The sequence below is a fragment of the Gorilla gorilla genome, chromosome X (genome assembly GCF_029281585.2).
Source record: "Gorilla gorilla gorilla isolate KB3781 chromosome X, NHGRI_mGorGor1-v2.1_pri, whole genome shotgun sequence".
NCBI classification, from domain to species: domain Eukaryota; kingdom Metazoa; phylum Chordata; class Mammalia; order Primates; family Hominidae; genus Gorilla; species Gorilla gorilla.
Window position 1 is genome coordinate 59,715,496 of NC_073247.2, and position 17,630 is coordinate 59,733,125.

At 45.1% G+C, this 17,630-nt stretch overlaps 2 protein-coding genes across 2 annotated transcripts; both read left to right on the plus strand.

Moving 5' to 3' along the window:
• The first annotated feature begins 234 nt into the window (after window positions 1-234).
• LOC129529768 (G antigen 2D-like) lies at window positions 235-7,595 on the plus strand. Its single transcript, XM_055375769.1, has 5 exons — window positions 235-375; window positions 1,414-1,502; window positions 1,967-2,087; window positions 4,923-5,048; window positions 7,496-7,595. The coding sequence occupies exons 2-5, from the start codon at window positions 1,422-1,424 to the stop codon at window positions 7,516-7,518; spliced, it is 351 nt and encodes a 116-aa protein (XP_055231744.1). The 5' UTR covers window positions 235-375; window positions 1,414-1,421; the 3' UTR covers window positions 7,519-7,595.
• A 2,179-nt stretch (window positions 7,596-9,774) lies between these two features.
• On the plus strand, window positions 9,775-17,124 carry LOC129529769 (G antigen 2D-like). Its single transcript, XM_055375770.2, has 5 exons — window positions 9,775-9,910; window positions 10,949-11,037; window positions 11,502-11,622; window positions 14,452-14,577; window positions 17,025-17,124. The coding sequence occupies exons 2-5, from the start codon at window positions 10,957-10,959 to the stop codon at window positions 17,045-17,047; spliced, it is 351 nt and encodes a 116-aa protein (XP_055231745.1). The 5' UTR covers window positions 9,775-9,910; window positions 10,949-10,956; the 3' UTR covers window positions 17,048-17,124.
• Window positions 17,125-17,630: the final 506 nt, after the last annotated feature.

Below are 17,630 nucleotides of genomic sequence, written 5' to 3' on the forward strand. Positions count from 1 at the left end.
CAGTGGTCCTTGTCCCCATGGTGGGGCCGGGGCAAGAGAGGGCCCTGGGTTGGGGGTGGGGTTCAGTTGAAGATGGGGTGAGTTTTGAGGGGAGCACTACTTGAGTCCCAGAGGCATAGGAAACAGCAGAGGGAGGTGGGATTCCCTTATCCTCAATGAGGATGGGCATCGAGGGTTTGGGGCGTGGCGCTGGGAACGGCAGCCCTCCCCAGCCCACAGCCGCGCATGCTCCCTGGGCTCCCGCCTCAGTGCGCATGTTCACTGGGCGTCTTCTGCCCGGCCCCTTCGCCCGCGTGAAGAACGCCAGGGAGCTGTGAGGCAGTGCTGTCTGGTTCCTGCCGTCCGGACTCTTTTTCCTCTACTGAGATTCATCTGGTAGGTCTGCAGGCCAGTCATCCCGGGGACTGAAGTGTGAGTGAGGGTGGAGAGGGCCTCGGGTGGGTCAGGCGGGTCCCGCTTCCTGGTCTGTGGCCTCTGAGGGAGAAGGGCCACGAGGTCGTCCTCCTTCCCTTCACAGGCTGCGAGGCCACCAGCGGCTTCGTGGTCGTGAAGGGGCCTGGACGGGGAGGAAGGTGGGCCGTGGAGGGGAGGCGGTCAGGGGCTCAGGTGAAGATGGGGTGAGTGCTGTTGGGGGGATGGAAGTCCCGAGGTGCCGGGAACCCCCGACGACACAGGGCAGATTCCCTGAATGGGGCCCCCGGCGGGGGCGAGGCGGGCGGTGAAGAAGGGGCCTGGCACCTGGGAAGGCTGCGGCCTGGTGAGCGCCCCCCCAGCGGTGTGGAGTGCGGAGCGCCCGAGTGAGAAGCACTGCAAGGTCTCACCTCCGCCATGGAAGGTCCGAAAACAGTGGGAAGGAGTGGGCGAGGCAGTGCGGTCCAACCAAACTTGCTGTGGGGGGGTGAATGGCTCTAGGAAGTGGGAGTGTGCCCAAAGCAGCAATCACGAGAATTGTGATTCACTAGGGTTTTCGTGGGGAGTGCACTTGTGAAACTAAACCTCATCAGAAATGACCTCTGTCTGCGGGGCGCAGTGGCGCTCGCCTACGTAGTCCCAGTTACTCGGGACACTGAGGTGGGAGGATCCCCTGAGCGGGAGGTCGAGGCTGCAGTGAGCTGTGATCACGCCGCTGCACTCCAGCCTGAGCAACACAGCGAGACCGCGTGTCCAAAAGAAATTTAGAAAAAAATGTCCTCTGCCTTTTGCCACACGCCTTAAGATGATTGCTCTGCCAGCCTGGCCAGCATAAGTGGCTTTGTAGGCACTCAGACAGCGTACACACGTATGCTTAACTCTGGGACTCATTTTGAGAGTATTTTCAAAAGTAAAACGGCAAGTTAACATTTATCCATGGAAGTGATCGAATATAGCAGCCCTCTGGAGCGCACGTTCCCAATCACGGTTGTCTGTTTTCAGTGTGAAATATGAGTTGGCGAGGAAGATCGACCTATCGGCCTAGACCAAGACGCTATGTACAGCCTCCTGAAATGATTGGGCCTATGCGGGTGAGTGCTTAAACGTTAATTCGATGTTTTCTATTAGTAGAAATTAATTTTTGTGATAGCGTTGTTGCATTAGTGTGGAAATGCTGATAAAGTCTTTCCTGCTCATAAAAGATGATGATGGCATCTCATGAAGGAAACGTTGATTCTGGAGGATTTTTTTTTTCCTCTCGTGTTCTCCAGCTTTTGCCCATGACTTCTTTCTCAGGCTTTGTTTGTTAATGACAGATTGTACACATGTATTCCAACACAGAGTATAACAGCCTCCAAAGTCCTCGTGCGTCACTTTTCTCACAGTAACCTCCCTGTGGGTGGAGTAACCTTATTGGGCATAGAGCATAGAGTTGGAGAAATGTCTTTAGGCTTAGTTATGACCAGAAATAGCTATGTATTCTGTGTATATATGTAAAATTTTGTATCAATAACGAAACTTATTTTTTATTTGCACACCCACACATATTCCCCAGCCCGAGCAGTTCAGTGATGAAGTGGAACCACCAACACCTGAAGAAGGGGAACCAGCAACTCAACGTCAGGATCCTGCAGCTGCTCAGGAGGGAGAGGATGAGGGAGCATCTGCAGGTCAAGGTGAGGGAAAGGGAAGAAGAACGTCTGCTGGTGTGTGCGTGTGTGTGTGTTCGTGTGTGTGTTTGCACGTGTGTGTGTGTGTGTGTGTGTTAGGCATTGTCACATAGGAGGAACAGGAGGAAAGAAAACAACGGAAAGAATGCCTGAAATTGACTGGGAAAGCGAGGAGGCTATGTAGTTTGCAGCTTAGCTTAGGCAAATCCCTCACTATGATAAAAGTTCTCGACTTTATGAATGAGAGAATGGAGGTGCCAGGATTGTGTGTTATCCAAGAACCCTTGACTGGTGAATACAACATTTGTACTGTGTTCCAAGGTTTGTGTCTTCCTATCATGTATGTTGCTGTAAAGAAGGAAGTGATTTTGCTGAAAATGCTTAAAACTCAAAAGGCTTTACTGTAAGGTAGCTTAGTACTGACCCAAGAATAGACCCAGTTCAGAGGAGCAGGAGCAGCTCCAAAAACCGAGTCGCTGAATGTTGGCCCCCGTTTCCTTTGATTGATATTTTTATATGGTACGTTTGATAAAAGCTGGATAAATGAGGATACTGCCATACAGGTAGCTGGTTTAGTGATTTTTCTCGGCGGCTTTTAGGAGGTGATTAAATCCTTTTATGGTTAGAAAAGCAAAAACGGAATTATCCTGAGATTAACGTGAGATGGAAATAATTTCTCCGAGATAAAATGTTTTGAAAGGAAGCATCTATGTAACGGAGGTCATGGATTCTTCCAGGGATGCACTGTTAAAAGTTCCTAGAATCTGACTGACAACAATGCCCATTAATTGCTGTCCGCCCACTCCCTTATTCTCAGTGCGGGACAGTATATTTTCTGTGATTCACAAACAATGTTGTATTTGGTGTTTTGTTCTTCACGGGGTTCATTTATGGAATATTACCTTTAGGACCTTCGGACCTAAATATAACTTTATTTGAACAAAGTGAAGTTTCTCTTTACCCCAATAGGTAATGGGTGTCGTGACTGTAAGATTTTCCATAGTCCTCAAATCCATCCAGCTAATCAATCCTTCAGAAACTGACATTGTAATTGTAACTGAAATCCTATCCACGTGGTAGACTTCAGATTTCTCAGCTGACGCACACTGCTGTTGGTACTCTACGGCTGAATATAAGCATTCTACATGTCCTGTGGTTTATCCTTAGATTGTCATTTAGGAGAAAGGTCTAAAGCTGGGCTGAATGCCATGCACTCATAGTCCCAGCTACTTGGGAGGCTGAGGTGAGAGGATTGCTTGAGCCCTGGAGTTCAAGCCCAGCCTGGGAAACACAGTGAGACCTCATCGCTAATAAATAAATGAATGAATAAATAAATACATAAATAAATTCATTAAATAAAGAAAGGTTTCAAGGTATAGGAAAACACAGATGCAAAGTTTTTGTGCCTAGTGGCTGGTAATGTTGCAAACGTAACTCCTCAGTGAACTGTACCACTTAAAAATAGTTAAGATGGTAAATTTTAGGATATGTGTATTTTTTACCACAATTAAAAGTTCCTTTCTTCCTGAAGTTCAGTGCAGTTATCATATATTCTTTTAAATTTTTACTGTATGTATCTCCAAGACATAACATTTATAGAAAATTTGCAAGAATAGTACAATGAACTCATATACTGTTCATCTGGATTCACCAATTGTTAATAGCTTTCGCTTCATAGGTTTCACATCTCTTCCCTCCCTCTCTTACCGTGCTGCCCACACACTCACACACACACACACACACACACACACACACATACGGACATGTGTTTACTGTTATTAATGCTGAATTGTTTCGATAAAGTTTCAGGTATTATGGTCCTTTACCCTATGTACTTGAGGGTGTGTATATCGTCAGAACAAAGAGAAAGTCATTTCTTGGATCATCACTGCACAAAGATCAAAATCAGGATATTTAACAATGAGAAAACGGAGTCATTTAATACAGAGTGCATACTGAAATTTTGCCAGTTCCCCAGAAAATTTCTTTTTTCCTTTTTCTTTTCTTTGTTGAGACGGAGTCTCTCTCTGTGGGCCAGGTTGGAGTGCAGTAGTGCGACCTCGGCTCACTGCAATCTACACCTCCCAGGTTCTAGGGATTCTCATGCCTCAGCCTCCCGTGTAGCTGGGACTACAGGCGCCGGCCACTGCGGTCTTGAACTTCTGGCCTCACCTGCTCTGCCCACCTTGGCATCCCAAAATGTTTGGATTGCAGGCGTGAGACCCCACGCCCGGCCCAGCTAATTTTATTGATAGGATTTCTTTTTCTGATCCAGAGTCCAGTTCAGAATCACACCTTGCATGTGCTTTTCAGGTGTTTTTAGTTTCCTTTAACCTGTAATGTTTCCTTAATTTTTCTTGTCATTCACGATACGGACATTTTTGGAGAGGATAGACCAGTTGGTTTGCAGAATATTCTGCAGTTTGGGCTTTTTCATGTATTTTTAAAAGAGTTTTCTCACTCAGCGTTTATTGGTGGCTACTCATGCCATGTAAGAGTCTAAGCGCTAGGAGTGTAAGTGCTGTGAGAGACGGGATTTGAGCCTTGAGTCATTTAATACGAGAAGGACAATCAGAAGTAGAATAACAGAGAAGTGCAAAGGAGGCAGCAAAGTTGTCTGAGGGCAGTCTTCGGAAAGGAAGAGGGTATTATTTGGAACACCTTGTTTTCCTGTTTTCTGCTAACAGACTCCTGAAATAATGTTCCTGGGATTCTTATCAACACATTTATTATTACGTTAGCTAAAGCTTTTATATAATAATACCGAGAGCATGAATATTATTTTCTTATTCATACTTTATGTTTTACTGCTTAAATTGATACGTATTTTTTATTTTTAAGGGCCGAAGCCTGAAGCTGATAGTCAGGAACAGGGTCACCCACAGACTGGGGGTGAGTGTGAAGATGGTCCTGATGGGCAGGAGATGGACCCGCCAAATCCAGAGGAGGTGAAAACGCCTGAAGAAGGTAGGCAATCCATTAGGCATGCACACTGTAGGGTGTCTGTTTCCACGGTATCATGTTGTAATTCTTACTATGTTTTTGAGACGGAGTCTCGCTCTGAAGACCAGGCTGGAGTGCAGTGGTGCCATCTCGGCTCACTGGAAATTCTGTCTCCAGGGTTCAAGTGATTCTCCTGCCTGAGCCTCTGGCGGAGCTGGGCTTACAGGCATGCTCCGCCGCGCCCAGCTAATTTTTGTATTTTTAGTAGAGACAGGGTTTCGTTATGTTGCACAGGTTGTTCCCGAACTCCTGACCTCAGGTGATCCACCTGCCTCGACCATGGAAATTGCCGGGATTACAGGCGAGAGCCACCGTGCCCGACCCAGCATTATATTTTTAATAACAGAGAGGTAACAGTACTGCCTCTTTAGTAACAGAGTTCTTATATAAAGGTTATTTGAAACGTAGTTCAGGCCCCAGCACCCGACTGATAGACTGTCAGATAGGGAAACAAACTGAGTCAAAGCTATGTTGAATTAAAACTTTTGAGTATAAATCCTTAAACCAGTAGCTCACAATTTTCAGATGCTTTTGTAAAGGTCTGCTTTTAATCAATACATAACACGTTTGTAACACCCATCACTTGGTGTGAAAAATGCTGAAGCACTCATGCGGGTTCTAATACCAGCTCTTACAGCCTTGGCGAGATTCTGAGTGAGTCCTTTCACTTCTAAACCTATCTTTGGTTCTTACGAAAATAGTGAGTTTAAGTCAGAGATTTTAAAACCATTTTCCATTCCGGTTCTTTCATACTCTGATCCTGTTGCATAGAATGCGTGGGACACAGAGATCATCTGCTTCGCATGGTTTGTTAATCACAAATCATGAAACCCTGGCCCGAGTCATCTGAAAATCTCTGAATTGAGATTTCATTGTCAGTAAGAAAGTGAGCGGGCACTCTGCTTCATCCTAGGTTTTCCGTGTGGAGAGCTGAATACGTAGTGTAAGATCTTGTGAAATTGTGAATTCTCCCTCTTCTTGGTTTGTTTGTTTGTTTGCGACAGAGTCTCAGTGTGTCACCCAGGCTGGAGTGCAGTGATGCAATTTCAGCTCACTGCAACCTCTGGCTCCCAGGCTAAAGCCGTCCTCCCACCTCAGCCTCCTGAGTGGCTGGAACTACATGCACAAGCCACCGTGCCTGACTACATTTTTTTGTTTTCATTTTTGTAGAGATGAGGTCTCACTGTGTTGCCCAGGCAGGGTTTCTCTGGCTTTTAATGAACAATTGCTTCTTTTTTTTTCTTTTATTTATTTATTTATTATTATACTTTAAGTTTTAGGGTACATGTGCACATTGTGCAGGTTAGTTACATATGTATACACGTGCCATGCTGGTGCGCTGCACCCACTATCTCATCATCTAGCATTAGGTACATCTCCCAGTGCTATCCCTCCCCCCTCCCCCCACCCCACAACAGTCCCCAGAGTGTGATATTCCCCTTCCTCTGTCCATGTGATCTCATTGTTCAGTTCCCACCTATGAGTGAGAATATGCGGTGTTTGGTTTTTTGTTCTTGCGATAGTTTACTGAGAATGATGATTTCCAGTTTCATCCATGTCCCTACAAAGGACAGGAACTCATCATTTTTTAGGGCTGCATAGTATTCCATGGTGTATATGTGCCACATTTTCTTAATCCAGTCTATCGTTGTTGGACATTTGGGTTGGTTCCAAGTCTTTGCTATCGTGAATAATGCCGCACTAAACATACGTGTGCATGTGTCTTTATAGCAGCATGATTTATAGTCCTTTGGGTATATACCCAGTAATGGGATGGCTGGGTCAAATGGTACAATTGCTTCTTAAATCTTTCCCCACGGAAACCTTGAGTGACTGAAATAAATATCAAATGGCGAGAGACCGTTTAGTTCCTATCATCTGTGGCATGTAGGTCAGTGATGCTCAGCATGGGTGTGAGTAAGATGCCTGTGCTATGCATGCTCCCTGCCCCACTGTCAGTCTTCATGAGCCACTATTTCTAATAAGACTGTAGACACACATACGATATAGTCATCTCTAATCATATCAAATGTTACATGTAAGTTTCAGCTTTAGAGACATGAATTGATAAGATTTAAAGTTGAAAGACCATGACTCTAGTACTTCCTGAGTAATCAACTGAAGTATGCTTTACACATGTGTTTTCCAAATTGCTGACTGTTAATTGTAAGTGCTTGTGACTTGAAAGGAAGCGCTTGATGTTCAGGGAGGAAATTACTTTTAAATTCTGCAGGTCTACGCTCAAAGTTTATGCAGAGGTTCAATTGCGTGTAAGACACGGGATCACCCATAGGGTTCTGTTTTTAGTCCATTTAATAAAACCCAAACTGTAGTGTGCTTTGTATGCCTTTAGGGTCATCTGAATAATCTGTTGCTAAGTCATGTTCCCAATTGTTGTGTTTCTGTTACAGGTGAAAAGCAATCACAGTGTTAAAAGAAGACACGTTGAAATGATGCAGGCTGCTCCTATGTTGGAAATTTGTTCATTAAAATTCTCCCAGTAAAGCTTTACAGCCTTCTGCAAAGAAGTCTTGCGCATCTTTTGTGAATTTTATTTCTAGCTTTTTGATGCTGTGAAATATGTATCATTCTTTGAAATCGTGTATTGTAACTCTCTGAGCTGGTATGTAGGACATCGTTCTTTTTTTTTTCTTTCTTTCTTTGTTCTCTTTTGAGACGGAGTCTTGCTCTGTCACCCAGGCTGGAGTGCAGTGGCGCGATCTCTGCTCGCTGCAACCCTGCCTCCCGGATTCAAGCAATTGTCTGCCTTAGCCTCCCGAGTAGCTGGGATTATAGGCACCCACCGGCACGCCTGGCTAAGTTTTGTGTTTTTACTAGAGATGGGCTTTCGCCATCTTGGCCGGGGTGCTCTTGAACTCCTGACCTCATGATTCACCTGCCTTGGCCTCCCAAAGTGCTGGGATTACAGGCATGAGGAACCGCGCCCGGTGGAGACATAATTCTTACATATTGGTTTTCTATCCAGCGGCCTTGTGAAATATGCTTGTGAATTCCAAAGTTTACTTCTAGGTCGTTTTCCGTCTTCAATATACAGAAACATATCATCCTTGAATAAGAGGAGTTTTGTTTCCGCCATTTTTTTTTCTTTTTCCTTTTGTATTTTTTGTAGAGACGGGGTTTTGCCATGTTTCCCGGGCTGTTGTTGAACTTTTGAGTGCAAGTGATGCACCCATCTCACCTCCCACAGTGCTGGGATTACTGGCGTGGGCCACCGTGGCGGGCCCGTCGTTGCCGTTGTAAAGAGTTTTATTTCCTTTTCTGATTTTATGGCATTGTGCAGACCCACCCGTTACAGTGGTGACAGTGGACATCCTTGTCTCATCCCTGATGAGAAACCGAAAAATTTCAACATTTCACCATCCTATTTACTCTCCTTTTTTGTAGACGGACTTTATCAGAGTGAATCATTCCATTCTGTTCCAAATTTGCTGAGAGTATTCATTTGAATATATGTTGATTTTCATCAAACAGTGCATCTATTTCGATTACCACAGCATTTTTTCCCATTCATGTGTTGATATAGTGAATTCGATTGATAAATTTGTACGTTTTTAGGTTCGATTATTAAAACTTGAGACAGGGTCTCACTCTGTCACCGAGGCTGGAGTGCGGTGGTGTTATCAGAGCTCGCTGCAGCCTTGACCTCCTGGGCTCAAGCGCTCCTCCCACCTCAGCCTCCTGAGTAGCTGTGAGTATAGGTACATGCCACCATGCCCAGCTAATTTTTCGACGGTTTTTTGTTTGTTTTTTTGTAGCGATGAGATTTTCTGATGTTGCTTAGGCTGGTCTCGAAGTCCTGAGCTCAGGTGATCTGGCCAGCTCAGCCTCCCAAAATACTAGGATTACAGGCGTGAGCCTTGGCCTGGTCTGGTTTTTCTTATATAGGGGTCTTATCTATATAAAGACTAAACTTAATCTGTGCCTTTGTGCGGGTGGGCTAAGAGCATGATGACTTTTATCATTCTATTGATTTAAAGAAAACTATCCTTGACTTACCAGTGTGTAAGTCCATGAAAGCATAATTCTGTTGAAAGCATATATCGTTAATGGGTGTTGGGAACCGTGCACTTTCCGCTGCTGTGGGAGCATGTCCTTGGAGGTACCTTTCATCTGTTTTCTCAACTCCAAACATCTTAGGACCATGGGTTGTGACTGGCAGGACTATGTATCTTGCTACTTTCAAGACGGAGTTTATTTTCACGTGGTGTCACTCTGGCTGTCCTGTTTCCCTAATACTGTCACTTCACCCTCTGCGATTCTGATGCTACAAATGATAGATATCGTTTTAGCATTTTCTTACGGGTCCTAGCGATTCTATTCATTTTTCTTTCAGTCTCTTTCTCTGACTTGTTCACATTGAACAATTTCCTTTTGGGATAGGCTGCTATTTCTGTTTTCGCAGGTGGTTTACCTGTCTTCCCAGCCGGTCACAGTGGTCCTTGTCCCCATGGTGGGGCCGGGGCAAGAGAGGGCCCTGGGTTGGGGGTGGGGTTCAGTTGAAGATGGGGTGAGTTTTGAGGGGAGCACTACTTGAGTCCCAGAGGCATAGGAAACAGCAGAGGGAGGTGGGATTCCCTTATCCTCAATGAGGATGGGCATCGAGGGTTTGGGGCGTGGCGCTGGGAACGGCAGCCCTCCCCAGCCCACAGCCGCGCATGCTCCCTGGGCTCCCGCCTCAGTGCGCATGTTCACTGGGCGTCTTCTGCCCGGCCCCTTCGCCCGCGTGAAGAACGCCAGGGAGCTGTGAGGCAGTGCTGTCTGGTTCCTGCCGTCCGGACTCTTTTTCCTCTACTGAGATTCATCTGGTAGGTCTGCAGGCCAGTCATCCCGGGGACTGAAGTGTGAGTGAGGGTGGAGAGGGCCTCGGGTGGGTCAGGCGGGTCCCGCTTCCTGGTCTGTGGCCTCTGAGGGAGAAGGGCCACGAGGTCGTCCTCCTTCCCTTCACAGGCTGCGAGGCCACCAGCGGCTTCGTGGTCGTGAAGGGGCCTGGACGGGGAGGAAGGTGGGCCGTGGAGGGGAGGCGGTCAGGGGCTCAGGTGAAGATGGGGTGAGTGCTGTTGGGGGGATGGAAGTCCCGAGGTGCCGGGAACCCCCGACGACACAGGGCAGATTCCCTGAATGGGGCCCCCGGCGGGGGCGAGGCGGGCGGTGAAGAAGGGGCCTGGCACCTGGGAAGGCTGCGGCCTGGTGAGCGCCCCCCCAGCGGTGTGGAGTGCGGAGCGCCCGAGTGAGAAGCACTGCAAGGTCTCACCTCCGCCATGGAAGGTCCGAAAACAGTGGGAAGGAGTGGGCGAGGCAGTGCGGTCCAACCAAACTTGCTGTGGGGGGGTGAATGGCTCTAGGAAGTGGGAGTGTGCCCAAAGCAGCAATCACGAGAATTGTGATTCACTAGGGTTTTCGTGGGGAGTGCACTTGTGAAACTAAACCTCATCAGAAATGACCTCTGTCTGCGGGGCGCAGTGGCGCTCGCCTACGTAGTCCCAGTTACTCGGGACACTGAGGTGGGAGGATCCCCTGAGCGGGAGGTCGAGGCTGCAGTGAGCTGTGATCACGCCGCTGCACTCCAGCCTGAGCAACACAGCGAGACCGCGTGTCCAAAAGAAATTTAGAAAAAAATGTCCTCTGCCTTTTGCCACACGCCTTAAGATGATTGCTCTGCCAGCCTGGCCAGCATAAGTGGCTTTGTAGGCACTCAGACAGCGTACACACGTATGCTTAACTCTGGGACTCATTTTGAGAGTATTTTCAAAAGTAAAACGGCAAGTTAACATTTATCCATGGAAGTGATCGAATATAGCAGCCCTCTGGAGCGCACGTTCCCAATCACGGTTGTCTGTTTTCAGTGTGAAATATGAGTTGGCGAGGAAGATCGACCTATCGGCCTAGACCAAGACGCTATGTACAGCCTCCTGAAATGATTGGGCCTATGCGGGTGAGTGCTTAAACGTTAATTCGATGTTTTCTATTAGTAGAAATTAATTTTTGTGATAGCGTTGTTGCATTAGTGTGGAAATGCTGATAAAGTCTTTCCTGCTCATAAAAGATGATGATGGCATCTCATGAAGGAAACGTTGATTCTGGAGGATTTTTTTTTTCCTCTCGTGTTCTCCAGCTTTTGCCCATGACTTCTTTCTCAGGCTTTGTTTGTTAATGACAGATTGTACACATGTATTCCAACACAGAGTATAACAGCCTCCAAAGTCCTCGTGCGTCACTTTTCTCACAGTAACCTCCCTGTGGGTGGAGTAACCTTATTGGGCATAGAGCATAGAGTTGGAGAAATGTCTTTAGGCTTAGTTATGACCAGAAATAGCTATGTATTCTGTGTATATATGTAAAATTTTGTATCAATAACGAAACTTATTTTTTATTTGCACACCCACACATATTCCCCAGCCCGAGCAGTTCAGTGATGAAGTGGAACCACCAACACCTGAAGAAGGGGAACCAGCAACTCAACGTCAGGATCCTGCAGCTGCTCAGGAGGGAGAGGATGAGGGAGCATCTGCAGGTCAAGGTGAGGGAAAGGGAAGAAGAACGTCTGCTGGTGTGTGCGTGTGTGTGTGTTCGTGTGTGTGTTTGCACGTGTGTGTGTGTGTGTGTGTGTGTTAGGCATTGTCACATAGGAGGAACAGGAGGAAAGAAAACAACGGAAAGAATGCCTGAAATTGACTGGAAAAGCGAGGAGGCTATGTAGTTTGCAGCTTAGCTTAGGCAAATCCCTCACTATGATAAAAGTTCTCGACTTTATGAATGAGAGAATGGAGGTGCCAGGATTGTGTGTTATCCAAGAACCCTTGACTGGTGAATACAACATTTGTACTGTGTTCCAAGGTTTGTGTCTTCCTATCATGTATGTTGCTGTAAAGAAGGAAGTGATTTTGCTGAAAATGCTTAAAACTCAAAAGGCTTTACTGTAAGGTAGCTTAGTACTGACCCAAGAATAGACCCAGTTCAGAGGAGCAGGAGCAGCTCCAAAAACCGAGTCGCTGAATGTTGGCCCCCGTTTCCTTTGATTGATATTTTTATATGGTACGTTTGATAAAAGCTGGATAAATGAGGATACTGCCATACAGGTAGCTGGTTTAGTGATTTTTCTCGGCGGCTTTTAGGAGGTGATTAAATCCTTTTATGGTTAGAAAAGCAAAAACGGAATTATCCTGAGATTAACGTGAGATGGAAATAATTTCTCCGAGATAAAATGTTTTGAAAGGAAGCATCTATGTAACGGAGGTCATGGATTATTCCAGGGATGCACTGTTAAAAGTTCCTAGAATCTGACTGACAACAATGCCCATTAATTGCTGTCCGCCCACTCCCTTATTCTCAGTGCGGGACAGTATATTTTCTGTGATTCACAAACAATGTTGTATTTGGTGTTTTGTTCTTCACGGGGTTCATTTATGGAATATTACCTTTAGGACCTTCGGACCTAAATATAACTTTATTTGAACAAAGTGAAGTTTCTCTTTACCCCAGTAGGTAATGGGTGTCGTGACTGTAAGATTTTCCATAGTCCTCAAATCCATCCAGCTAATCAATCCTTCAGAAACTGACATTGTAATTGTAACTGAAATCCTATCCACGTGGTAGACTTCAGATTTCTCAGCTGACGCACACTGCTGTTGGTACTCTACGGCTGAATATAAGCATTCTACATGTCCTGTGGTTTATCCTTAGATTGTCATTTAGGAGAAAGGTGTAAAGCTGGGCTGAATGCCATGCACTCATAGTCCCAGCTACTTGGGAGGCTGAGGTGAGAGGATTGCTTGAGCCCTGGAGTTCAAGCCCAGCCTGGGAAACACAGTGAGACCTCATCGCTAATAAATAAATGAATGAATAAATAAATACATAAATAAATTCATTAAATAAAGAAAGGTTTCAAGGTATAGGAAAACACAGATGCAAAGTTTTTGTGCCTAGTGGCTGGTAATGTTGCAAACGTAACTCCTCAGTGAACTGTACCACTTAAAAATAGTTAAGATGGTAAATTTTAGGATATGTGTATTTTTTACCACAATTAAAAGTTCCTTTCTTCCTGAAGTTCAGTGCAGTTATCATATATTCTTTTAAATTTTTACTGTATGTATCTCCAAGACATAACATTTATAGAAAATTTGCAAGAATAGTACAATGAACTCATATACTGTTCATCTGGATTCACCAATTGTTAATAGCTTTCGCTTCATAGGTTTCACATCTCTTCCCTCCCTCTCTTACCGTGCTGCCCACACACTCACACACACACACACACACACACACACGGATATGTGTTTACTGTTATTAATGCTGAATTGTTTCGATAAAGTTTCAGGTATTATGGTCCTTTACCCTATGTACTTGAGGGTGTGTATATCGTCAGAACAAAGAGAAAGTCATTTCTTGGATCATCACTGCACAAAGATCAAAATCAGGAAATTTAACAATGAGAAAACGGAGTCATTTAATACAGAGTGCATACTGAAATTTTGCCAGTTCCCCAGAAAATTTCTTTTTTCCTTTTTCTTTTCTTTGTTGAGACGGAGTCTCTCTCTGTGGGCCAGGTTGGAGTGCAGTAGTGCGACCTCGGCTCACTGCAATCTACACCTCCCAGGTTCTAGGGATTCTCATGCCTCAGCCTCCCGTGTAGCTGGGACTACAGGCGCCGGCCACTGCGGTCTTGAACTTCTGGCCTCACCTGCTCTGCCCACCTTGGCATCCCAAAATGTTTGGATTGCAGGCGTGAGACCCCACGCCCGGCCCAGCTAATTTTATTGATAGGATTTCTTTTTCTGATCCAGAGTCCAGTTCAGAATCACACCTTGCATGTGCTTTTCAGGTGTTTTTAGTTTCCTTTAACCTGTAATGTTTCCTTAATTTTTCTTGTCATTCACGATACGGACATTTTTGGAGAGGATAGACCAGTTGGTTTGCAGAATATTCTGCAGTTTGGGCTTTTTCATGTATTTTTAAAAGAGTTTTCTCACTCAGCGTTTATTGGTGGCTACTCATGCCATGTAAGAGTCTAAGCGCTAGGAGTGTAAGTGCTGTGAGAGACGGGATTTGAGCCTTGAGTCATTTAATACGAGAAGGACAATCAGAAGTAGAATAACAGAGAAGTGCAAAGGAGGCAGCAAAGTTGTCTGAGGGCAGTCTTCGGAAAGGAAGAGGGTATTATTTGGAACACCTTGTTTTCCTGTTTTCTGCTAACAGACTCCTGAAATAATGTTCCTGGGATTCTTATCAACACATTTATTATTACGTTAGCTAAAGCTTTTGTATAATAATACCGAGAGCATGAATATTATTTTCTTATTCATACTTTATGTTTTACTGCTTAAATTGATACGTATTTTTTATTTTTAAGGGCCGAAGCCTGAAGCTGATAGTCAGGAACAGGGTCACCCACAGACTGGGGGTGAGTGTGAAGATGGTCCTGATGGGCAGGAGATGGACCCGCCAAATCCAGAGGAGGTGAAAACGCCTGAAGAAGGTAGGCAATCCATTAGGCATGCACACTGTAGGGTGTCTGTTTCCACGGTATCATATTGTAATTCTTACTATGTTTTTGAGACGGAGTCTCGCTCTGAAGACCAGGCTGGAGTGCAGTGGTGCCATCTCGGCTCACTGGAAATTCTGTCTCCAGGGTTCAAGTGATTCTCCTGCCTGAGCCTCTGGCGGAGCCGGGCTTACAGGCATGCTCCGCCGCGCCCAGCTAATTTTTGTATTTTTAGTAGAGACAGGGTTTCGTTATGTTGCACAGGTTGTTCCCGAACTCCTGACCTCAGGTGATCCACCTGCCTCGACCATGGAAATTGCCGGGATTACAGGCGAGAGCCACCGTGCCCGACCCAGCATTATATTTTTAATAACAGAGAGGTAACAATACTGCCTCTTTAGTAACAGAGTTCTTATATAAAGGTTATTCGAAACGTAGTTCAGGCCCCAGCACCCGACTGATAGACTGTCAGATAGGGAAACAAACTGAGTCAAAGCTATGTTGAATTAAAACTTTTGAGTATAAATCCTTAAACCAGTAGCTCACAATTTTCAGATGCTTTTGTAAAGGTCTGCTTTTAATCAATACATAACACGTTTGTAACACCCATCACTTGGTGTGAAAAATGCTGAAGCACTCATGCGGGTTCTAATACCAGCTCTTACAGCCTTGGCGAGATTCTGAGTGAGTCCTTTCACTTCTAAACCTATCTTTGGTTCTTACGAAAATAGTGAGTTTAAGTCAGAGATTTTAAAACCATTTTCCATTCCGGTTCTTTCATACTCTGATCCTGTTGCATAGAATGCGTGGGACACAGAGATCATCTGCTTCGCATGGTTTGTTAATCACAAATCATGAAACCCTGGCCCGAGTCATCTGAAAATCTCTGAATTGAGATTTCATTGTCAGTAAGAAAGTGAGCGGGCACTCTGCTTCATCCTAGGTTTTCCGTGTGGAGAGCTGAATACGTAGTGTAAGATCTTGTGAAATTGTGAATTCTCCCTCTTCTTGGTTTGTTTGTTTGTTTGCGACAGAGTCTCAGTGTGTCACCCAGGCTGGAGTGCAGTGATGCAATTTCAGCTCACTGCAACCTCTGGCTCCCAGGCTAAAGCCGTCCTCCCACCTCAGCCTCCTGAGTGGCTGGAACTACATGCACAAGCCACCGTGCCTGACTACATTTTTTTGTTTTCATTTTTGTAGAGATGAGGTCTCACTGTGTTGCCCAGGCAGGGTTTCTCTGGCTTTTAATGAACAATTGCTTCTTTTTTTTTCTTTTATTTATTTATTTATTATTATACTTTAAGTTTTAGGGTACATGTGCACATTGTGCAGGTTAGTTACATATGTATACACGTGCCATGCTGGTGCGCTGCACCCACTATCTCATCATCTAGCATTAGGTACATCTCCCAGTGCTATCCCTCCCCCCTCCCCCCACCCCACAACAGTCCCCAGAGTGTGATATTCCCCTTCCTCTGTCCATGTGATCTCATTGTTCAGTTCCCACCTATGAGTGAGAATATGCGGTGTTTGGTTTTTTGTTCTTGCGATAGTTTACTGAGAATGATGATTTCCAGTTTCATCCATGTCCCTACAAAGGACAGGAACTCATCATTTTTTAGGGCTGCATAGTATTCCATGGTGTATATGTGCCACATTTTCTTAATCCAGTCTATCGTTGTTGGACATTTGGGTTGGTTCCAAGTCTTTGCTATCGTGAATAATGCCGCACTAAACATACATGTGCATGTGTCTTTATAGCAGCATGATTTATAGTCCTTTGGGTATATACCCAGTAATGGGATGGCTGGGTCAAATGGTACAATTGCTTCTTAAATCTTTCCCCACGGAAACCTTGAGTGACTGAAATAAATATCAAATGGCGAGAGACCGTTTAGTTCCTATCATCTGTGGCATGTAGGTCAGTGATGCTCAGCATGGGTGTGAGTAAGATGCCTGTGCTATGCATGCTCCCTGCCCCACTGTCAGTCTTCATGAGCCACTATTTCTAATAAGACTGTAGACACACATACGATATAGTCATCTCTAATCATATCAAATGTTACATGTAAGTTTCAGCTTTAGAGACATGAATTGATAAGATTTAAAGTTGAAAGACCATGACTCTAGTACTTCCTGAGTAATCAACTGAAGGATGCTTTACACATGTGTTTTCCAAATTGCTGACTGTTAATTGTAAGTGCTTGTGACTTGAAAGGAAGCGCTTGATGTTCAGGGAGGAAATTACTTTTAAATTCTGCAGGTCTACGCTCAAAGTTTATGCAGAGGTTCAATTGCGTGTAAGACACGGGATCACCCATAGGGTTCTGTTTTTAGTCCATTTAATAAAACCCAAACTGTAGTGTGCTTTGTATGCCTTTAGGGTCATCTGAATAATCTGTTGCTAAGTCATGTTCCCAATTGTTGTGTTTCTGTTACAGGTGAAAAGCAATCACAGTGTTAAAAGAAGACACGTTGAAATGATGCAGGCTGCTCCTATGTTGGAAATTTGTTCATTAAAATTCTCCCAGTAAAGCTTTACAGCCTTCTGCAAAGAAGTCTTGCGCATCTTTTGTGAATTTTATTTCTAGCTTTTTGATGCTGTGAAATATGTATCATTCTTTGAAATCGTGTATTGTAACTCTCTGAGCTGGTATGTAGGACATCGTTCTTTTTTTTTTCTTTCTTTCTTTGTTCTCTTTTGAGACGGAGTCTTGCTCTGTCACCCAGGCTGGAGTGCAGTGGCGCGATCTCTGCTCGCTGCAACCCTGCCTCCCGGATTCAAGCAATTGTCTGCCTCAGCCTCCCGAGTAGCTGGGATTATAGGCACCCACCGGCACGCCTGGCTAAGTTTTGTGTTTTTACTAGAGATGGGCTTTCGCCATCTTGGCCGGGGTGCTCTTGAACTCCTGACCTCATGATTCACCTGCCTTGGCCTCCCAAAGTGCTGGGATTACAGGCATGAGGAACCGCGCCCGGTGGAGACATAATTCTTACATATTGGTTTTCTATCCAGCGGCCTTGTGAAATATGCTTGTGAATTCCAA